Consider the following 22,943-nt stretch of genomic DNA (forward strand, 5'->3'; position numbering starts at 1 on the left):
CTTTTACTTATCTAAGATTAAGGAATCCCAACAGCCACTTCATAAATGTATGGCACAGCATAGAAGAGCCACCTCCACGGGACAAGACTCAGCAGTCCATCTGCATCTAAAGGACAAAGGTCACTCTTTTGAGGATGCCAAAGTTCACAAGCACAAGTTCACAATGAACTCATCCAAAAATCTTGGCTGATTGTGACCTACACCCGTTTTCACGCCATTGTCCCTCTTGGGGGGACACTCCCACGGGGCTTAAATCTGGGATTTTCCACGGTTCGACCCTAGAACTGAAGAAGCTTCTCAGATGAAACGTCTTCAAGAAACAGCTGTGAGGACAGAGCAACTCCTTGGTAAATAATGCACTTGATGGTGACTTATGAAGGTCCTTGCAGTCCAGTTGATCTTGCACACTTCCAGGATCCCTGTGTGAGGCACAGAGTCATAGGCTTTCTTGTAGTAAATGCAGGTGGTGCAGATGTTGGTCAGTGTAGTTTTCCTTTGTGTGCCCCACTCACATATTAATCCTTATTCCTCTTTGTTGCTATGCCTAACAGGAACTTATATGAAGTACCGAGGTATTCGGGTGAGACCACTTGCTTCTTGGGATCCTTTGGCATCAGGGCTGTCTCCGGCCTCCACTACATAGCACTGAGGCGGCACTTTTAAGGATTTTTAACGATATTCTTTTAACTCTGGACTCTGGCAGCCCTGCTGCCCTTTTATTGTTGGACTTGTCAGCAGCTTTTGACACGGTCGACCATGACATCCTGTTATCACGGCTAGAATTTCATGCTGGCCTAAAAGGATCTGCCTTACAGTGGTTTCGGTCCTATCTGTCAGAAAGGTTTTTTTTATGTCAGTATGGGCCCCCACAACTCCAAAATAGCCCCTCTTAAATACGGTGTACCTCAAGACTCTATTTTGGGTCCTGCTCTGTTCGCACTCTATTGGTTGCCATTGGGCTCCATCTTGTCACGGTACAGCATTTCATTTCATTGTTTTGCTGATGATTTGCAGATTTATCTACCTTTAAAAGCAGGGTCAGACCATCCCCAGCTCTTATTATGCTGCCTTGATGATGTCAAACAGTGGTTGTCATTAAATTTTTTAAAGCTAAATGAAAATAAAACTGAGGTTGTCATTTTTGGCAACTTTAATCATATCGACAGCACTCTGGGCCCCTTTCCTCGTATCGTAAAACACATGTAAAAAACCTCGGTGTCTATATTGATGGTTCTTTTAAAGTGAATAAGCAGGTGAGTGCAGTAGTTCAGTCCTGTTTTTTTTAGTTAAGACAGCTAGCCAAGGTAAAGCCATACCTTCCGGCTAACGCCTTTGAGCGTGTTATTCACCTTTTTCTTACTTGCAGATTGGACTACTGCAATTCATTGTATTATGGTCTAGATCAGGCCTCCATCCATCATCTTCAGATGGTTCAAAATGCAGCTGCTCACCTGCTAACTGGTACCAAACGGAGAGAGCATATAACCCCACTTTTAGCTTCTTTACACTGGCTTCCTGTCTCCTACAGGATCCAATTTAAACTTTTACTTTTTGTTTTTAAGTCACTTAACGCCCGAGCCCCTCCTTACCTGTCTGAGCTCCTCTCTGCCTATGCTCCAGGAAAAACCACGAGGTCTAGCTCAAAACTAATGCTGTCCATCCCACCGACTAACCTCAAATCCCGTGGTGATAGATCCTTCTCTGTGGCAGGTCCCAGACTTTGGAATAGTCTCCCCTTAAATATGAGATCTGCACAAATACTTGAGCAATTTAAATCTTTACTAAAGACACATTTCTATGCCCTGGCTTTTAACACACTATGACCCAAGCATTTTGGTCTTATTTGAATTAGTTTAGTTATTGTTTTAATTCTTTTACTGTCCTATTATTGTTTTTTTATTGTTATTATTGTATTACATTGTTGCTTTTTAATACCATTTTTATATTGTTAAGCACTTTGTGCAGCATCGGTTGTTTGAAATGTGCTATATAAATAAATTTGACCTTGACCTTAAGGTAGGAGCCAAAAAGGGTGTAGTTTGTGGGTGTGATCACCCGTGTGTACACCTGTGAGCATGGACGCGCTTGTTTTTAAAAGGTTCCTTCATGTAATGATCTGCTAGAGGGTGTGGGGGGGCCACAGCCCCGTCCTCCAGGGCATGAAGCAGGTATGGAGGAGATCCAAACTCCAGACATCCAGAGGCCCCCAGAACACAAGGGACCAAGGAAGACCAACAGAGGGGCAGCCGCGCCACTGTCCCAGAAAGAGCTGAAGATGAGGGCTCACTCAGCAGCCGCGGAGCAGAAGCCAGGGGGGGTTGCAGTGACGCGCCCGTGAGCTCCGCCGGCAGCCAGCTGCGCCTGAGTGACCGAGGCACCCCACCCACAAAGTGGCCCGAGCGAGCCCCAGGCTCCAGGCCCCGATAAGCACCCACCAAGGAGTGAGCCGGTGTGTACCTGGACGCCCATCCCCGGACACAAAGAACCACCAATGCACCGACGTCTGAGGGCGTCCGCCACCGGATATGAACTTTTTTCAAGACAGTGAATCTTGAAACCAGAGAAAAAATAGAGAGTTTTAACTTGTTCCATTGGCAGATTTTTTTCACTTATTTCAAGCTAAAATATTTATTAGAATTCAAATTTAGACAGAAACAAAGTGAATAATATTATTTTATTATCACGTTGATGCAGCACATGGTTCAGTTAGCTTTGTATAAACACGTGTTAGAAATGTTCTTCAATCAGCTCTTTTTACTCTCATTTCACAGCCAGTACTTTTTACTTTTACTTCAGTAAAGAAGTTGAAACAGTACTTGGAGTATTTTTAACAGTAGTACTTCTACTTCAGTACACACTGTGTGTACTTTTACCACCTGTGTCTGAGACCTCCTTCAGGGTCCACCTGAAGCTCTCAGTCTGCTGTGGAAAAAGGAAATCCAGGTGAGTTTCTCCTGATCACCTGAGGCCGTCATTACTGTGTGAACCCACACACCACTCCTCACTCCTCCCACCCGCTGCACACAGTCACTGAGTACAGACCGGCTGATTCCTGTAAAGGGAGAGGCAAGAAGAGGCGGAGCAACACCTGAAAAACAAGAAGCTCAACGTCATTTTGCAGAAGTGAAAGTGTGAGAGAGCAGCAGCAGAGCTGCAGTCGAGTCCTGTTTGTCTCTAAAAGAAGATTCACTGGAGTCCATCAGGTTCCTCTCAGCAACAGTGGTGAGTGCAGCTGATCACACTTCCTGCTTCTACACAAATCTTCACTCTGTTCACTTCATCAGGGTCTAGAGCGCCACCTCATTTCTCCATGGTGCCACTTAGGCTACGTCCACACTCGCCCGGATAGATTTGAAAACAGCGCTCCGCGTCCACACTGGTGTTTTCAGTCGTTTTCACAGAGTTGTGCGTCCACATTAAGATGGCTGAAAACGCTTACGTTCCAGTCCTGCGCATGCGTGAAACGCAAGACGATTCGACCGGTCTCATTTCTGTCTGCCGCTTATTCACTTTCCGGCTGTTTGAAACGTCGCAGCAGAGGTGGAGGAAAAGCACAGAGTTTTAAAATGGACTAACAATGAGGTGGAGTTGTTGCTGCGAGTAACACAAAAGTACAAAGTTGCAAAAGCGAGAGAGAAATAAAGAATTTGAAGAAAAGCTCTGTGGAGCATGTGCAGACTGATATTCATCTTTAATAGGACTGTCAAAACTGCTGCTGTATAATGCTCTCCACTATCTTTGTTTAATTGGTCACATGCCTGCATCACATGACTAACATGCATCATTGTTTTAGAAAGTCTCTGTTTTCACTGTTCACTGTGACACAAACGCACCGTCTCCAAATTATTTACTTTCCGGCTGTTTGAATCGTCGCAGCAGAGGTGAGCAGCGTGATAGGAGTGGATGTAGCTGTGGGTAATGAGAAAAGATGAAAAGAACGATTGATAACTTTTTCGTTAAGGCCGGTGCTCTGACACGGAGCCATCAACCTCTCAGTGTCTAACACTGGTCTGCAGACGGCATCAGATAATGAGCCACATTAGATGGACTCTGAGCCCACTGACAGTTAAAGGGTGAAGTGTAGACATTTGGAAGAGAGCGGCCTGACCAGTTTCTCTGACTATGATACTGTAAAGCTGACAACATGATGCATTTACTGTGGTGAGTGTGCAAAGACCATGGCAGGTGTTGTGCCAAGGTAGGGATCCCCAACAGGATCTGTTTCCCTGCGTCAGGAACATCGGCTGGGCAGGGAAAGCGGACCCAACGCACTCCGCCTCCATCACGACCAACTAGACGTGGAAGGAGTGATGTTTTAGTGACAACATGAAAGATGAGTGTGACCGTTCAGTTTGTGGGTTACAACAGAAAATTATACATTTATTGTTCTCGTGTGTTATCGGACGGGATCATTTTAACAAACCGAGGACATTTTCCTGATAATTATCTGTATCCTCCTGTAACTTTACTGTTTAAAGAGCTAAAACCTCCAACATTTCAGGATCAATAAGTCCTTATAAGACGTGTTTGTGAGCTAAAAATCAAGAATGTGGGATACTGTTTGTCTGTGTCAGCCAAACAACTTCACATCTTTGTAACGACTGTTAAAAAGATGTTCATCCTGTTGATCCTGTTCATCTGGACGCTGCACTGTACAGCAGACACGACGTTGTTCAGTTTGTGTTTCAGATGAACCAGTTTGTGTCTGAGTGTGTTGCTTGGTCTCCACCAGTTACTCTGACAACTGAAGGTTCAAGATTTTTATTTTGACATTTGCACACAGGACCAACAGTCCATGCACAGTGGAATACTTGTGCAGAGCTTTCCAAGTCAAATCACACTTTAACAATATAAAGACAGAAAAAGCAGAAGGATAGAAATGAAGTCCGGAGTAGGGTAGTCGTACTATTTTCTATATACAAAGAAAAAGAAGAAAATGTACAGAGTGTGTAGTTCTCTACCTCTTATCGCACTCACAGTGTTGCACATTTCTTCCACAGATCTGTTTCACAAGTCTGTTGTGAGTGTATTGCCCGATGGTCAGTGAACCGATGATACATTCAAAGTGAGGTTAAGTAGTGCTGTGTTATTTTAAGTGTTCAGTGTGTTTTTGTTTGCCGTCAGTCTGACAGTTGTGGGGAAGAAGCTGTTGAAGAATCGTGTTCTGTGTGTGATGCTGCTGTCCGCTCTGTTGTGTCTGAGATTGTATGTGCAGCTTTGTATGTGCAGGTCCATGGATGCAAGTGTTGTTCCCATAATCCTCTCTGCAGACTTTATGACTCTGCAGAGCCTTCCTCTCTGTCTGTGTAGTGTTTCCGTACCAGACAGTGATGCCTGCGGTGAGGATGCTGTCTATCAGTCCTCTGCAGGCCTGGGTGAGAGGGTGGTGGTTCATGCCAGCTTTCCTGAGCAGCCGAATGAAATAAAGCCTTTGCTGGGCTTTTTTCACAGTTGCTGTAGTGTTGAGAGTCCAGCTCAGGTCTGATGTAACCTGCAGTCCCAGGAATCTGTGGCTGTTTGCCCTCTCCACCTCCGTCCCTTTGACGATAAGAGGCTGCAGGGGAGGGAGTTCTTCCAAAAGTGCAGTATTCATTCCTTGGTCCGTGTTGAGGATGAGGTGAAGAAGCTTCTGTGATGAAAGAAACTTAAAGAAGTCCAGACGCTTTTCTCTCCAAGCTCCTCAGACTACTGACGCTTGTTTCTCTCTTTGTAAAATGAAATTTAAAGTGAATTTTGAATCAAATGTTTCTCTTCTTTCTCCCTCAGAGTGCAGACATGTCTGCTGCCAGCAATCTGCGATCTGAAGATCAGTTTCTGTGCTCCATCTGTCTGGATGTGTTCACTGATCCAGTCACTACACCATGTGGACACAACTTCTGCAAAACCTGCATCAGTCAGCACTGGGACATGAGTCAGAGCTGTCAGTGTCCCATGTGTAAAGAGACTTTCTACACTCGACCTCAGCTGAAGATCAACACCTTCATCTCTGAGATGGTTGCTCAGTTCAGACGTGAAGCTCAGCAGAAAGCCAGCAGCAGCAGCTCAGAGCAACAAGCTGCCAAACCAGGAAAAGTTCCCTGTGACGTCTGCACTGGAACCAGACTGAAGGCCCTGAAGTCCTGCCTGGTGTGTCAGACCTCCTACTGCCAGACTCACCTGGAGCCTCATCTGACACTGAAACGTCTGAAAAGACATCAGCTGGTTGATGCTGTGGAGAACCTGGAAGGCAGGATGTGCACGAAGCACGATAACCTTCTGCAGCTGTTCTGTAAGACCGACCAGACATGTGTCTGCACGCTCTGCTCTGTTTTAGACCACAAGAACCACGAGTTTGTTCCTCTGAGAGAAGAATATGAAGGAAAGAAGGCAGAGCTGGAGAAGACAGAGGCTGAGATTCAGCAGATGATCCAGAAGAGACGACTGAAGATTCAGGAGATCACAGAGTCGGTGAAGATGAGTAAAGATGCTGCAGACAGACAGAAAGCAGAAGGTGTTCAGGTCCTCACGGCTCTGATGGAGTCTGTTGAGAGACGCCTGAAGGAGCTCATGAAGGAGATCGAAGACAAACAGGAAGCTACAGAGAAACAGGCTGAAGGTCTCATCAAAGATCTGGAACAGGAAATCTCTGAGCTGATGGAGAGAAGCTCTGAGGTGGAGCAGCTCTCACGCTCTGAAGACCACCTCCACCTCCTCCAAAGCTTCTCCTCCCTGAAAGCTGCTCCACCCAGCAAGGACTGGACAGAGGTCAGAGTTCATCCACCATCATATGAGGGGACTGTGGGGAGAGCTGTGGCTCAGCTGGAGGAGACAGTCTGGAAACCCATGAAGAAGAAGCTGTTTGAGGCTGAGCTGCAGAGGGTGCAGCAGCATGAGGTGGATGTGACTCTGGATCCTGATACAGCTCATCCTAAACTCATCCTGTCTGATGATGGAAAACAAGTTTACTGTGGTGATGTGAGGAAGAAACTTCCAGACAACCCAGAGAGATTTTCTCAGTGTGTTTGTGTTTTAGGAGAGCAGAGTTTCTCTTCAGGCAGATTTTACTTTGAGGTTCAGGTTAAAGGAAAGACTAAATGGACTTTAGGAGTGGCCACAGAGTCGATCAACAGGAAGGGAATAATCACATTGAGTCCTCAGGATGGTTTCTGGACTGTAGTGCTGAGAAATGGAAATGAGTACGAAGCTTGTGCTGGTCCTTCAGTCCGTCTCTGTCTTCATCCTGGTCCTGAGAAGGTGGGGGTGTTTGTGGATTATGAGGAGGGTCTGGTCTCCTTTTATGATGTAGGTGCTGCAGCTCTGATCTACTCCTTTACTGGCTGCTCCTTCACTCACAAACTCCACCCATACTTCAGTCCCAGTTTGAATCATGGTGGTAAAAACTCTGCACCTCTGATCATCTGTGCTGTCAATCAAACTGATCAATGACTGATTTTATTGGATGAATGATTGATTTTTCTTGAAGGGAACAAATGAACATGTTGAGTGTAAATCCTCTACAGTCTCCATGTTTCTATAGAATCTGATCATCAGGACTCTGATTCACACTTTGATTCTCATGGAGTTTGATTTGAACAGAAGAAAAGTTGAATCAGGAAATGTTCCCACTGATGGAGACTCGAGCTGAAGAGCAAATATCAGAGAACAAATGTCCAAAAGCTTCATTTACAATAAAGTTTGTTCAATGCTTTGAGTCAATCCAGACTCATGTGTGGCTGTTATACGGAGCATCAGAGTCCAGCTGAGTTATGTTGGATACAAACTGCTTATTTTGGCTCTGTGAGGAGTTTTGTTCACTGAAAACTGATGAGACGGATAATATTCAAAGAACTCTGTAGAGATTCATGCATCCATGTTCTCCACCTGCAGGTGTGGAGGAGAAAGGTGGAGCACAGACTGCTGCATCCTTCCAGTCACATCATTTTGATGATTATATTTGCATGTTGTGATGATTTGGGTTAAAGACAAACAGAGTTGAACGGCTGCAGTCACAGCATGAAGACGATGCTGAAGCTGAGCTGTCAGTGAACATGTTTCACTGTGATTTGATTTGAAGAATAGAAAGTGTGTGTGGCTGCTGACAGCTGCAGTCTCTGCTAGTCTGCATAACACACACACAACTTTCCCCCTGAGGCAACGATGCAGCAACAACACAACAGCTGCAGACACACACACACTGTTAAAGAACACTTTACTGTTTAAGGCAGAATTCCTCAGTAACAATGATTTGAGTCTACTGTGTCTACTGTGGTTTCCAACATACAATCTACTGAAACATGTTTTTCTTTCTGCCGTACAAACTATTTGATCACAACATCTTTGCTTTTTTCCTCCAATCGTTTATTCTGATTATTTTATTTAGTTTAACTAAGAAAAGCTTAAAATTTAACTCTTAACCTGATTTAAACATTTAATTTCTCATTAACTCAGACTTTTAATTTATTTCCTTGTTTAATGTATTATTTCTTTATCCTTGTTTAAGTTTTGCCGATCCTTTCTGTGTAACCTGTTTAATCTGACCTTTGACCTTTTAATTTTAACTTAACAGTACTCTTGTTTTGACCTTTGACCTCTTTATTCCTTATAACCAAAAAAACCCTTTTATCTGATATTTTCACCTTATTGATTGATTATATATATCTATTATATTTTCTCACCTTACCTTATTTTGACCTTTGACCTATGTCCCTGTTAGCCTTGATAACCTTGATCTTCCTTCATCAAACGTGAAATTTCTTTCACCTTTGAACTTAAAGCTTAAATCAAACCTTTGTTAAAAAGCTTCTTACCAACTTGTAATTCCAACTCTCTGCATTAAACACGTATCTTATCATATAAACATGGTTGCCGGTTCGAGCCCCGGCTTGGACAGTCTCGATCGTTGTGTCCTTGGGCAAGACACTTCACCCGTTGCCTACTGGTGGTGGTCAGAGGGCCCGGTGGCGCCAGTGTCCGGCAGCCTCGCCTCTGTCAGTGCGCCCCAGGGTGGCTGTGGCTACAATGTAGCTTGCCATCACCAGTGTGTGAATGTGTGTGTGAATGGGTGGATGACTGGATATGTAAAGCGCTTTGGGGTCCTTAGGGACTAGTAAAGCGCTATATAAATACAGGCCATTTTACCAAACACTGGATCACTGAGAGAGTCAGACCAGGGGTCCGTTCTTCGTACCTCGCTAAGTAAGTTAGCTGGATTAGATTGTTGACGATTTCGCGTGATCTTGGATCGTTCGGTTCTCCGAAGCTCATCTGGGACTTGTCATAGCAACAGATCCGTAAGCGTAAACCTGCTGGGGAGCAGGCTTACTTTATGTAAACAGGATTAGATCGCGGCCACTCAGGTATGTCCGCTTCATTCATACGAAAGCAACAGCGATATTTTACCACTGTTTTTCCATAAATAAATATTATCAATGTAACTAAAGATAATGCAGTACTTGATCCTTTTATTGATTCCATACAGATACATACAGGTCATTTCCTAAAAAAAGGGAAATGTACTATTAATCATTCTATTTCATGTATTAGATTATTTCAGATGTAATTCATATGTTAGAGTAGAAATAGTAAATTACTTCATGTAATCAAGATGAGAGACCGCGGCTATAAAAGCGAAGGTGGATTTGGGAAGCCTGTCGCAGCCATGTCCTGTCCGTATACGCGAGCCACCCATTGCGGAAGGTGCAAGATTGATAAGGAGAGTTTTCAGATTTCAGCGTATATTGCGGGACAGACAGGATCCTTTAGCTCAGCGCGACAGTGTGCTCATAGAGAGATATCGATTTTCCCGTGAGGGTATTATTTACTTAACCAACTTGCTGGATCCCTATGTTAAGAGTTCCACTCACCGTAGTCAGGCATTAACAACTGCACAAACTGTGTGCATTGCCTTGCGTTTCTCTGCGAGTGGCACGTTTCTGTACGCTGTTGGAGACGCAGAGAACATTGGCAAAAGTGCTGTCTGCCGTTCCATTCGCAAATTATACCTGGCACTCAAGCATTTCCTGCGTGTGTTTGTGGTTTTTCCAAGCCACTTAAGACCACAGGTTGTCAAACAGGGCTTTTTTTCTATTGCAGGTACATTAAATTCGATAATGAATGTGATGCAATCATGACCCATGTCTGTAACTATAGCTCGATTGTCCGCAGGCTTCCCTAATGTGATTGGTACCATAGCCTGCACACACATTGCGATCAAGGCAGGCATTGAAATGACCTTTGGGCAAATAAAGGGAAGATTTCAGTGTCTGAAAAGTCTGAGGGTTGCACCTGACAGGGCATGTGACATTACTGTTGCATGTGCCGTACTGCACAACATTGCCACCATCAGAAAGGAGAGGACTCCTGTGGTGGAGGTGCAGCCTGATGATGACCTCCAGCCAGTGCACTTGGACCAACCTAGTGGCAGAGCTGCACGGGACAGAATTGTGCAACACAATTTCGAATATTAAAAACATGACAAAACATATTTTTCATTGAAATTTATTGGAGCATCTTTTTCTGTCTCATCAAAAAAAAGCCAGTCATCATTTGCCTGGAAAAAAAAATCATATATACTGTATCACGCAAGGTCATCAATAGTGCTCTGTATGAAAGTGTATTTTTACTTACTCTGAAGTTCCTTTTGAAGCAACTCGATTTCTAGTTGAACTTTTTGCCTCATTAGAGCTTGAAGTTCGATTTCACCTAGAAACTTTTTGAAGGAAATTGCCTTCCCGGGTTTCCTCCGTGGCGTGAGCGATAAGCAGAGTTCTGTCCTTTCCTTATAAGATTCCTAATTATTTAAAGTAACACTCAGGTATGCCATTCAGCTGGGTTAGTTACGACGTCGGGAGCAGCTTGGGAGAACAAGGAAACACAGACTGCTTCAGGTTGTCTTCCCAAATCGACTCAAAGGTTTATTTGATACACAGCAGTTTATATAGATGAAAAAAGGTTCGTGTGTCAGCTTTCCCAGTTCAAACCGGTACAGACCAAATAAGGAAACGTCTTCCTGCCTTCTGAGCAAAGTATCCCTTGTGTAGTTTATCAGTTCAGCTACAATTTATGATCATCCCAGCAAAATACACTCCTAGACATAGAATACAGAGTTCTTTCATCAGTGAATTCTGAAACAAACCACCTAGCCTTTAACGAGCCTTTTCCAGGAGATAAAGAAAAAGGGAGGATGGGAGTAAGGAAGTGGTCTCATCTCTGTGGTGTTTTCGACCTTCTGGTACCAGCTTGTGAGTCTCACATTAATTCTTGGGTCACAGAGAAAGAGAAAAACAACTAGTAGATCGGCCTTATTGAGTAACAGTTTTCCTGTATAAAACAATATCCTGTAAATGCTTACCGTGGTATCAAAATATCATAACAGTTCCCCTCTTTTATTATTTTTTTAAAAATAATAACTCAAATAGAAAGGAAAAATCACAAATGTAATAACATAATATAAAAAGCAAATCATAAAATGTAATAGTTCACAACCTAATGTTCAATATACACATCAGGAACATCATTGATGACATCTGACACATAATCTGGGTCAATTTGTGCCAATTGCAAATACATTGAAGTAGCTGTACTAGTAGCTATACGGGTTATCATTGAACGTACACAGGGTACCACACAACAGACAATAATCATCAAAAACATGCTGCAACGGTTACAAAGGCTACAATTAGTTCCTTCCATCTCCCAAACGTGTCCTGTAGCCACTTATGTAGCCACTGACCGTGACCTGTATTGGCAATTAGTTCTATCTGCAATGCTTCAAGTTTATTCATAGCTTGTGTGAATGAACCGTTAGGAGCGGTATTATTGGGAACTAACTCCCCCCAGTCAGTGTCATTTAAGACACCGTCTGGGGGAACAATGATCGATTCTCTGCTCGAACTTGAACTGTGTGTGTGTTCCTCCAGATATGATACAACTTCAGCCACAGAGACAGCTAGCCATGTCTCATTACAGCGTGCACCTGGGGAGTCAGAGAAGAATGTATAGTTATCCTTTGTATAATCTATGTGTGTGTCTGGGCCAGTTAACTTTAGTCTGCGCAGACATATCATACTAGTATTAAAATGGAGAGGGATCTGTCCTAAGGGCAGTGAGGGCTTTAACCTATTCTTAGGGCGTTTCATTGGGGCGCAGGTCCCTGCGGTGTCATTAGATAACTTCAATAATTCGCCTAATGGAGTCTCAGGGTTAGTTGGTGTGTGTGTGTGTCTAAGTAGGCAGTCGAGAGGGCTCAGAGTCAACTGTAAAGCGTCTTTAAAGAGAGCATTATTTCCGCTGATTTTCTCTAGTCCCTCAGTGAGGGGGAAACCGGATATGGGGTATCCTACTATTACCTGTTCTGGATCAGCCTTTGAACAGACATAACAGTTACTGTTTCCTAAATCACGAGTGGCTGTTCTGGCATTTTCATACCAGGCGTTAGCTCCTGTTCTAGAGGGCGCATAAGATGGTTTATTAGTGGCGTCTATGTTGCTATTTACTGATTTTAGGGAACGTGAGGAGTGCATTAAGTAGGTGTCTTGCAAAATGGAGCATGAGGTATAGTCAGCAAAATATGACCTGCAGAAATGTGAACATGGTTGCAGTTTACAATACAAAATAGCAAAGAGAAATCCTAAGGTTAATGCGATAGATATAATAAATAACCTAAATATATAAGAAAGTATATAAGAAAAACAGTTCTTCAGTTGTCTCCTGGCCTGGTCCCAGGTTCGAGAGACACAGAATAAGCGTCGTATGATGACAATGGGCATTTCATTTTCTCCATTATCAGGATGAAATGAGTCTAGCTTTATCAGGTTAGACATCATGTGGTACTTTTGGCTTTCTGTTCCTGCTGGATGTTTGAGTACCTTGTTGTTGTTCTTTCAGACGTTGTGTCTTAATCAGTGATTGTGTGTGTGTGTAAATTGGATCCTGGCGCTGGCTCGCCGGAGATGTCATCTACCCGTGTGTTTATTTGCTCTAGTTCCGGGCGCTGGCTCGCCGGAGATGTCGTCTGCTTGATCCGACGCCTGAGATGGTCCGATTGGGCTGGTCTTAACCCTGCTGGCATGAATCCACTGAGGTTGTCCGTCTGTGAGGATGCTGGTTCTTCGTCACTGCCAGTACAGTCTGGGGGCTGGAACACGCGGCCTCCCAGAGAGTCCTTGGTTTTAGTGGCTTCTCCAACATGCGTCTCCTTGTCTCCACTGGTGGAACTGTGGAGGGGAAAAGCTGAGAGAGACAAACTTTCTGATAGTTATTATTCAGTTTTTCTACCAGGTTGTGAACATCAGTGGACAATGCAATATACATCACCTTCTACTAGCGGTGCCCCTCTGGAAGCTGACCATGGTCTTGGAAATAGTCTTATTTCAAATGGAAATAATTTGGTTACTTCAGATTGAGTCATTCTAATCTCACACAGGACTTGAGTAAGTAATTTGACCCAGGTCATTAAAGTTTTAGCACACTTTTTAATTACTTCTCATGTGAATGAAGGTCCTCTATCACTGTTAATTTGGTGAGGTATTCCGAATCTGGGTATTATTTCATTGCTCAACTTTTGACAGACTACTTCTGCAGTTTCTTTTGAGGTTGGATAAGCTTCTACTCATTTACTAAATTGATCCACTATTACCAGTAAGTACTTGATGCTTCCTTGTGCTGGCATATGTATAAAATCAATTTGTAATGTATGAAATGGAAAATCTGGTTGTGGTAAATGCTGATGTTTCGCTTTTGAGCTACCTACATTAGTTCGCGCACATGTTAGACAGGTTGCTAATATGCTTTTTACTGCATGTGATGTTTTCTCAATTACAAATCTTGATTTTATTGCCCCTATTACCCCTCTTTGTCCGACATGACTCACACAGTGAAAATGTCGGGCAAGGACTGGCATCAGGGAATATGGGAGGGCAATCAAACGCTTAAGATTTTGTATAAGCCATCTCTGTCTTCTAAGGTACAGTCATTATTCTATGCAGAGGCTTGCTCTTGTATGAATTTTAAATCAACATTTGTTTCTAAATAGTCTGGGAGTGTAACAAGTGGCAGCTGTAGGGGCACAGATAATACTTCCTGCGGCGGTGGGAGCTGTGATGCAGCTGCAGCCTTGGCTGTCACATCTGCTAAGGCATTACCTGTTGCTTCGTCTGTGTCAGCTGTACTGTGTCCTTTCGTTTTTACAACTGCAACGGCCGATGGCAGCTGTATAGCCTGAAAAAGTCTTTTAACAAAATCACAATTTAGCAATTTATTTTCCATCAGCAGATCTAAATCCTCTCTGTCTCCACAATGTGCCAAAGTCATGCACAACGCCAAATGCATAGCGGCTGTCTGTGTAAATCGTCACATGCTCATCCAAATGTAGCTCACAGGCGTGTATTAAAGCCATGAGCTCTGCTTTTTGTGCTGAGTGAAATGGTAATGAGTGAGCCTCTAGTATGATGTCAGGCACTGTTACCACTGAATAGCCACAAAGAAATGAGTTGTCATTCGGCCTTGAACAGGACCCGTCCACATAAACCGTGGCTGAGTCTGAGATAGGTGTTTGCTCTAAATCTGGACTTGGTGCTGTGGATTCCTGTATACGTGTCATGCAGTCATGATCATCAAGCCTGTCTGAGCCATCCTGTCGGTCAGAAGAACACAGCATAGGATCAATAAATGTGCTGGCGAATTGGGTGTGCTGCTCGCTTTTGTAGTGAGATTTGCATGTGTTGTGTAGTTATGTTTGCTAGAATGGTCGTGACCTGGTGATTGGTGTGTAGAATAGTGTCATGTGAGAGTGTGAGCTTCCCGCAGTCCCTTATCATGATAGAGCAAGCTGCTACTGCCCTCAGGCAGGCCGGCATTCCTGAACAATTCAGGCAGCACCTTTGAGTGGCGGAGGTCAGCACTCCCTGTAATGCATTGAAAGAGGCAGTCATTTCTGTGGACCACAGTATTCGAGGAGGCTTGTCTTTTTTTACAACAGTCACGCAGAATGTGGTCATGAAAAGAACAGTCTGGTATCCACTGTCTGCAATAGTTCACCATGCCTAAGAAGGACGACATTTCCTCCTGTGTAGTGGGGCGAGGGACAGAGGTCACAGCTTTGACCCTGTCTGCAGTCATGGAACGTTTTCCGTGAGACAGTGTGAATCCCAAATATTGAACAGAAGTCTGACAATACTGCATTTTCTTTGCTGATGCTTTGTGGCCAGTCTTTTGGAGGTGCTGGAGAAGCATGTGTGTAGCAGTTTGACATAGTTTTTCACTTTCAGCACAGAGGAGGAGGTCATCCACATGTGGATCAGGGTGCAGCCCTGGAGGAGTGAAGCACCATTGAGAAAGCAGCAGAGCTGTCTATCATGCCTTGGGGCAAACGAGTCCAAGTGTACTGCTTATTTCTATGTGTGAATGCAAATAACGGCTGTGTGTCTTCATGAGAAAAAGGAGCGGAGCATAAATCCACCACGGTAAAATGTGTATGCAATGCATGTCAATATGCTGTGAACATCTGAAACGAGAGGTGGCAGAGGAATGTTGACTGCATTAATTTGCCTCAAGTCTTGTATGAAACGCCATACGCCAGGTTTGTTAGGCTTTGGCACAGGATTGACAGGAGTGTGGGCTTTATTACTCCTGTAGTCAATAAATCTCCTATGATGACATCTAGAGCTGCGGCTTTTTCCGTGGAGAGGGGATGTTGCTTGACATATACTAGCTTGTTGTGTTTTAATAGGTGTACGTGATAAAGTGTACAGTCAATAAATCCTATATCATTCTCACTTTTAGACCACAATGTCATATTCTGGTATTCAGCTGGCAATGTAACTGCAGAAATAGTACAGTGGATAGGGTAGGTTAGATCTATGTGACGACATATTTCGTAACCTATGTCTGAGTTATGTAACAAAATCACTGTTTGACCTTCACTTGTGTGAGCAGTTATCATGTTGTTGAACAGTGTGAGAGAAACAAAAGTGTGGCTCCCAGTCATGGGATTACCTGTTAGTGGCGTCTGTACACGTTTTTTTTTTTTTTGGCACAGTGTGTGACATAGAGTACCGGACAAAAAGGATGTTGAGTTCATTCTCTGCTGAGGGTCCAGCTGACACAGAGGATGTTTCTTCTCCATCATGTCGGTACATAGGGCAGAGAAAACATAAGCTGTTATCAGTGTCAGCAAACATTTCACCCTTTATGTTAAATTAAATACACAAATTCATTTTTGCTTTGGGTGTCTGCGGCTGCTGGAAAACTGAGCTAAATTTGCACCTCTAGCTTGTCCAACAGTGCATAAAGCGTTTTATGAATACTAGGATAGATTCATCAGGCTTCTGTTTACACATAGTTACTGCATTTAAGTCACTTTTGTCTCTGGACATTGTTAGCAGGAATTTCTTTAGATTCTTAAAGAAATCGGCGACTTTGTCATTATTTACCCTCCTTTTGTCCATAGCGGTAACATTTGATGCATCACGTCGCGGCATTCTGTCATATATTTTCTACAGGACTTTTTAAGCAGACTACTTTTCTTATCACAAATGATATTCAACATTTCTACTGACCTGTTTTCTGGCGATAATCGTTCGGGATAAGGCTCCGAAAAGAAATTAGAATGCATTGAACTTCTTAAGTTGTAAACAAAGTCAGTCACATAAGCACTCCCGCATGTTCTGGATACGTGATCATGGACGTCTTCACCGATTCGCGGACGTAGGTTACACGTAACCGGAAATGGGAGTTATACTGAGCCGTTATTTGAGACTTTATTTTGTATTTTATTAATTTTTGGTTTTACAGGTACTTTAGATTTTTTTATCGGACCCGTCTGTGGTCTTTGAATAATTCTGACCCATGTTCAGTGATTTCCAGAGGGGTTTACACGCTAGGAGGATTTAGGTTAGTATTTTCGCTGCGGCACAGCTGAGGTCACTTTAAATTTATTGCTAGCAATTTTTGTTTGGGTGAGCAACTCTCACTTAGCGAGCAACTCCTCGCAAAACAACAGGCAACTCCCTGTGTCTTTCTGCTTTTAATTTACTGCTTTTAACCCTTGAGACCCGTGTTTTGTTTTTTTTTGTTTTTTTTTTTAAAGAAAAATTAAACAATTAATTATTATTATTATTATTTTTTTTTACGTATAAATGTGTTGTCTTTCCACTTGATTATAACTGATTTATTTATAACATTTTATATAAAAGAAAAACGAGAAGCACATTAATTCATAGTAATTTAACATAAAATTGTTTGATAGTGTTAATTTGGAAAGCCACAACTCTAGCGGGTCACAAGGGTTAATCTACTTTATTCGGGGACTGAGGAAGTCAGTCAGTGTATCTCTCTGGATCACTAAGTGAAACTTCGTCAGCATATCCCGTTTCTTTATTCGGGGACTGAGGAAGTCAGTCAGTGTATCTCTCTGGATCACCAAGTGAAACTTCGTCAGCATATCCCGTTTTTTTTATGGATCGATCACTGAGAGAGGTATAATAGGTCTTTATATAAATATGAAAGACACATATTTACCTTCTGTCAGCAATCCCACTTCTGACACCAAGATTGAAGGAAATTGCCTTCCCGGGTTTCCTCCGTGGCGTGAGCGATAAGCAGAGTTCTGTCCTTTCCTTATAAGATTCCTAATTATTTAAAGTAACACTCAGGTATGCCATTCAGCTGGGTTAGTTACGACGTCGGGAGCAGCTTGGGAGAACAAGGAAACACAGACTGCTTCAGGTTGTCTTCCCAAATCGACTCAAAGGTTTATTTGATACACAGCAGTTTATATAGATGAAAAAAGGTTCGTGTGTCAGTTTTCCCAGTTCAAACCGGTACAGACCAAATAAGGAAACGTCTTCCTGCCTTCTGAGCAAAGTATCCCTTGTGTAGTTTATCAGTTCAGCTACAATTTATGATCATCCCAGCAAAATACACTCCTAGACATAGAATACAGAGTTCTTTCATCAGTGAATTCTGAAACAAACCACCTAGCCTTTAACGAGCCTTTTCCAGGAGATAAAGAAAAAGGGAGGATGGGAGTAAGGAAGTGGTCTCGTCTCTGTGGTGTTTTTGACCTTCTGGTACCAGCTTGTGAGTCTCACATTAATTCTTGGGTCACAGAGAAAGAGAAAAACAACTAGTAGATCGGCCTTATTGAGTAACAGTTTTCCTGTATAAAACAATATCCTGTAAATGCTTACCGTGGTATCAAAATATCATAACACTTTTGTTTCTTTAGCTCAGTATACTCCATTTTTTGCTGGAGACTTCTCTTATAGAGCAAACGAATGTCACCCTGTTTCAATTGTAGAGACAACATTTAACGGGCAATACATGTCACATAGGAAGAAAAATTAATTACAAGACTGCCCACCAGTCAGAAACACATAGAAGTACACAAGTAGATACAAATTCAGGCCAAATTATGCATGCACTTACAGGGACTTCCTCCAAACCACAGTCATCTGACAGGGTTGCTTCACTGTCCTGTGCAATGGAAACAAAATGGTGTTACAAAGGGATGTGGTACAGCCTATTGGTCTAAATAATTAAAAAAAAAAAAAAAAAAAAAAAAAATTATATATATATATATATATATATATATATATATATATATCCCAACTTACTGTGCATGCTTCAGTCACCCCTTGCATGGGAACAGGTAAAAGTGATGGAGTGTCATGTAAAACTACACACAAAAAAACCCACAATGTCAATAAATGTCAAAGTACAAAAAGCATTTTAATTAAGGCAACAACCAAATATTTTACATTGTACAAATAGCATTATGAGCTCATTTACCAGTTATGAAGGTGCTGCTGCTACTGCACCCCGGCTGCTGGTCTAAGGAAGAGCTTCCCCCAGGGATGCCCTCAACAATGGGTCTGGTGGCATTCAACCCTAGGGCCAGCTCCTCTGCCGGGGTGTGACGAGGGGGTGCAGGACCACCACCTGTCTTTTTGTGCTCTGCCCTTTTCTTGGTTGCTGTTATAAACAAACAAACAGATTATTTCAGGGTCTCTTTCCAAGAGACGAAAAGCAATACATATATATATAATACATATATATATATATATATATATATATATATATATATATATATATATATATATATATACATACATACATATATACATATATTTGCTGGAGAAGCTGCTCTGCCTCTTTGTGATGGAGCAGCAGCGTGACATACTGAAGACTGTTAACGGGGAAGTGCTGAAGCTGAAGGCGTCTCTCTGCTGCTCAGACCGACGTTCAGTCGTCATCCAGACAACATGAAGACTGCACCGGTCTCTCTGCTCCTCGGTGAGTCAAACACTAAAATCATCGATTTATTTATCACAGCTCCAACAAACAATATGGCAGGAAAACAACCTTTCAGCAGTTACAAGCTCGCAGCTACTGACTTTAAAGTTCATGTAAAAATTCTGAAAAGTTTCGTCAAGGCAGGAGGAACAGTTCATTCTCCTTCTTATGTCTTTCAGGTTTCATTTGATTGGTGGCTGTGAAGTTGGGCAGGAACCAAGAAGTGATGTTAATGTTGAATAATGGAGCTCACAGTTTTAACTGAAATGTATGAAGAGTGATAGAAAATGGTTTCAAACATGCATGATGAAAGTTTTTCGGTTTAAATCGATCTCATCATCACTGCAAACCTCTCAGAGGTTCAGACTCTCAGCAGTTTAACCTGGAATCCTGCAGGAACGTCACCATATAGTCTGGACTAAGTCAGCGATTAAACTTTCTGCCCAGCTAAGTGTCAGCAACATGAAGACCAAAAGAACAAAAGAGACTTGACCTCTTTTCATCAAACATCTCTTCAGTCAGGAAACCACAGCCTCTGACTGCATGAAGCACAGGGTCCTCTGACTGCGTCCCTTCTTTTATCTAGTCTTCACTTCCTCTATTCACAGCCAATTTTCCATTAAGAGGACTGAGTGTATTCAAACAACCACAGACGGTTTTGACTGTTAAAGTTCCCATTCCCATTGACATGATGACCTTTAAACAGCAGCAGTGTGGGACTGAAACAGGCCGCAAATCTGAAAATGAAAACTGTGCTTTTGAAGGGTGGCTTCTTAGTCCCACACTTTCTTCTCTGCACATGAATGAAAGCTCATCCATGCACAGTTCCTTCTCCATTGTTTACAATGCTGTGCACTGTGATGTTTACCGTTGATTGCCATCTGATCAAAAAATGTATAGAAAACAGGAAAAGACAGGCTAACCTGCGTTGCTGTCTCGGTGGTATTTTATAACTTCCTGTTCCTGTTACAGTGCACGGTGGTGTTTGTGCAGTTTAATCTGCGTGGCTCACAGATCTGGCAAAAATACAGACCTTCCATAATTAAGTAGAAGTACAAATACTACTGTTCAAAAATACTCCAGTAAAAGATGAAGTACTGATTCAACTTATTAACTCAAGTAAAAGTAAAAAAAAGTACAGACTAGGAAGTACTCAAAGTAAGAAAGTACAAAGTAGTAGCAGTAAAACCCTGGCTGATTGTGACCCACACCCATTACCACACCTTGGCTCATGTGATTAGGTAGAGGATCATCAGGGGGTCCATTGTCCCTCTCAGTGGGAAACTCCCACAGAGCTTAAATGTGGGTCTTTTCACCGTTTGATCCTAGAACTGAAGAAGCTTCTCAGATGAGAGGTGAAACGTCTTCAAGCAACTTAAAAAAGTCCAGACGCTTTTCTTTCCAAGCTCCTTAGCTTGTGGCAGATACTTCAGGAGATTAAAAAGTTTCCTGAGAGAAAAAAAAAACAACAAAAAACAACAAAAAATAACAAAAAAAAACTGTGCAGCCTCAGTCTTTCTTTAAATGACCTCTGACCTCCTGTTGCAGGTGTGTGTGTGCTGCTGCTGTCTGCACTGACTGTTTGTGCAGGTGAGTAGATGAAGTGCACCATGGTCCAGGACAAACACTGAGTGTAAACACTGATAGAAACTGTCCGTCTGTCCTCCAGTCTCTCTGAGCGTCAGTCCAAACCTTCAGCAGTTCTTCACAGCAGCCTCAGTGTCTCTGACATGTGACGGTCAGCTGGGCTCTGATGGATGGACGGTGAAGAGGGACACAGGAAGTGCGACTGAGTCATGTGGAGCAGGTGGGCGGGGCTTCGGGAGATTAACTGGTTCATCCTGTTTGTTTGATGAGTTCAAGCCAATCAGTGGAGGTTACTGGTGTGACGGTGAAGCTGGAGAGAAGAGTGAAGAAGTCAACATCACTGTATCAGGTAATGAAGTCATTCATTTCATCAGACTAACAGCAGACTGTTATACCACCTCTACATCACTCTGTGGGTCTTTTCCTCAGATAAACATGTGATCCTGGAGATCCCTGCACTTCCTGTGAGGACAGGAAGTGATGTCACACTACGCTGTAAAAACAAAATTGATGGCCAGGTCACAGCTTATTTCTACTTTAATGGACGTCCTGTTGGACCTAAATCAGAGCACATAATCACCATTAAAGTGCAGCAGTCTGATGAAGGTCTCTACTGGTGTTCTACTGATGAGTTTGGATCATCTCCTCAGAGCTTTCTGAGGGTCAGAGGTCAGATCACTGACATCACTTCCTGTTTAAAGCCAATCTGCTGAGCTGATGATAAACTGACTGAACCAGCTTCCTCATCTCTCCTGCAGGTTCTGTGACACCAATCTCTGTTGCAACAACAGAAAGAGCAACAACAACAACAACAACCATCACCACTCATATCTCCCATCCTCCTCCTCCTTCCTCCTCCTCCTCCTCCGTTCCAGTCATGGCAGCTGTAGTTTTTCTGTGTCTCCTGGATCTGTTAGGATGCCTGGGTCGTCGACCCAGGGTTTTTGAGTTTATGATATTATTTATACTGTCTAGTTTTTGGTTTCTTTGAGTTCTGTCTTATGGCTTAGGTCTCTGTCTTCTTTAGTTGCTCTGTCTCCCCTATCACCTGCATCCCCTTGTCTAGTTCGCATCTATGTGTATCTTAAGTTCCTATATCCCCGTGTTCAGTCAGTGTTTTGTGTCTGCCCTGTTCCCACGTCTCTGTTCCCTTTGTAGTGCCTGCTTATGAGCCTGTGTCTTTGTTCAGTCTGTGCTATGCGTTTCCTGTTTTACTTTGAAGGTCTCTGTCTTATCTCAGTGTGTTCAGGTTACGCTTCGTTGGTCTCGTCAGTTCTGATTTGTCCCAGCTGTGTTTCCCTCCTGTTACCCATTTCCTGATTGCTCCCTCTGTGTATTTAAGCCCAGTGTTTCTCTGTGTCTGTGTTGCGATCTACCGTTTACGTTGCTGTGTGTTTTGCCTGTCCACCGGTGTAAGTTTATTTTGAGTTTTTTTCCCAGTTATGTCATGTTTGCGTTCAGCATTAAAGCTGTTTTTGTTTAAGTTCTGTCTCCGGAGTCTGCACCTTGGGTCCTGTTCCTGCCTGCACACAGCCTCACCTAACAGAAGATCGCGACCAGAACATGGACCCTGCAGACTCTTTTTCTTTTGAGTTCAACGGCGAGATGGAGCGGCTGGTGCGCCTGCTCGACCGCATCGCCCAGTCCCCGGTGTTAGAGTTTGTATTGTTGATTGTTATTTATGCTTAGAAATATTTAACCATAGATGCTTAGAGGTGTATAATCAATTGTGTAGTGATAAGTTGTGTGATCTTTAACAGGCTACAGAGGCTTGGTGTGCATTCCACACTAGAATGCACACCTACATCCTGGGAGCACGGGAAGAGGTCGCATCTTGTTTTAATTGTTTTATGGTAGGATTAACGTAGCTACGTCTGTTCTAGTCTAAGTGCTTTTCTGTTTAGATGAACTGCTGGACTTCCTCACCGGGGGGGGTCTAGTCTACCCTCTTCCTGACCAAGGATGTTTGACCCTTTGATCAGCAACACACACACACACACACACACACACACACACACACACACACACACACACAGGCAAGGTACTCTTTGTTTGTATGTAGACGTCGTATGTTAATGAACCTA

The 22,943-nt window shown here is 43.0% G+C and overlaps 3 protein-coding genes across 3 annotated transcripts; 2 read left to right on the forward strand and 1 right to left on the reverse strand.

Moving 5' to 3' along the window:
• Positions 1–3,094: 3,094 nt before the first annotated feature.
• Positions 3,095–7,692, forward strand: LOC113017967 (E3 ubiquitin-protein ligase TRIM21-like). The gene is made up of 2 exons (XM_026161048.1): positions 3,095–3,222; positions 5,767–7,692. Exon 2 carries the CDS (start codon positions 5,776–5,778, stop codon positions 7,423–7,425), a length of 1,650 nt encoding a protein of 549 aa, XP_026016833.1. The 5' UTR covers positions 3,095–3,222; positions 5,767–5,775; the 3' UTR covers positions 7,426–7,692.
• Positions 7,693–11,402: 3,710 nt separating this feature from the next.
• Positions 11,403–17,022, reverse strand: LOC113017971 (uncharacterized). The gene is made up of 2 exons (XM_026161051.1): positions 16,536–17,022; positions 11,403–13,209 (listed from the first exon to the last, which is right to left on the reverse strand). Exon 2 carries the CDS (start codon positions 12,801–12,803, stop codon positions 11,622–11,624), a length of 1,182 nt encoding a protein of 393 aa, XP_026016836.1. The 5' UTR covers positions 12,804–13,209; positions 16,536–17,022; the 3' UTR covers positions 11,403–11,621.
• Positions 17,023–19,230: 2,208 nt separating this feature from the next.
• Positions 19,231–22,030, forward strand: LOC113017932 (uncharacterized). The gene is made up of 6 exons (XM_026161028.1): positions 19,231–19,272; positions 20,821–20,862; positions 20,942–21,208; positions 21,289–21,528; positions 21,618–21,771; positions 22,018–22,030. The coding sequence occupies exons 1-6, from the start codon at positions 19,242–19,244 to the stop codon at positions 22,028–22,030; spliced, it is 747 nt and encodes a 248-aa protein (XP_026016813.1). The 5' UTR covers positions 19,231–19,241.
• Positions 22,031–22,943: the final 913 nt, after the last annotated feature.

Source organism: Astatotilapia calliptera, unplaced genomic scaffold (genome assembly GCF_900246225.1).
Source record: "Astatotilapia calliptera unplaced genomic scaffold, fAstCal1.2 U_scaffold_3, whole genome shotgun sequence".
Lineage (NCBI taxonomy): Eukaryota > Metazoa > Chordata > Actinopteri > Cichliformes > Cichlidae > Astatotilapia > Astatotilapia calliptera.

Excerpts from the sequence above, each read along its gene's own strand:
- LOC113017971 (XM_026161051.1), bottom strand. The coding sequence starts at position 12,803 with ATGATGTCTAACCTGATAAAGCTAGACTCATTTCATCCTGATAATGGA.
- LOC113017932 (XM_026161028.1), top strand. The coding sequence starts at position 19,242 with ATGAAGACTGCACCGGTCTCTCTGCTCCTCG. Across the intron at positions 19,273-20,820 it reads ACCGGTCTCTCTGCTCCTCG|GTGTGTGTGTGCTGCTGCTG; the intron begins GTGAGTCAAACA and ends CTCCTGTTGCAG. Across the intron at positions 21,529-21,617 it reads GAGCTTTCTGAGGGTCAGAG|GTTCTGTGACACCAATCTCT; the intron begins GTCAGATCACTG and ends TCTCTCCTGCAG.
- LOC113017967 (XM_026161048.1), top strand. The coding sequence starts at position 5,776 with ATGTCTGCTGCCAGCAATCTGCGATCTGAAGATCAGTTTCTGTGCTCC.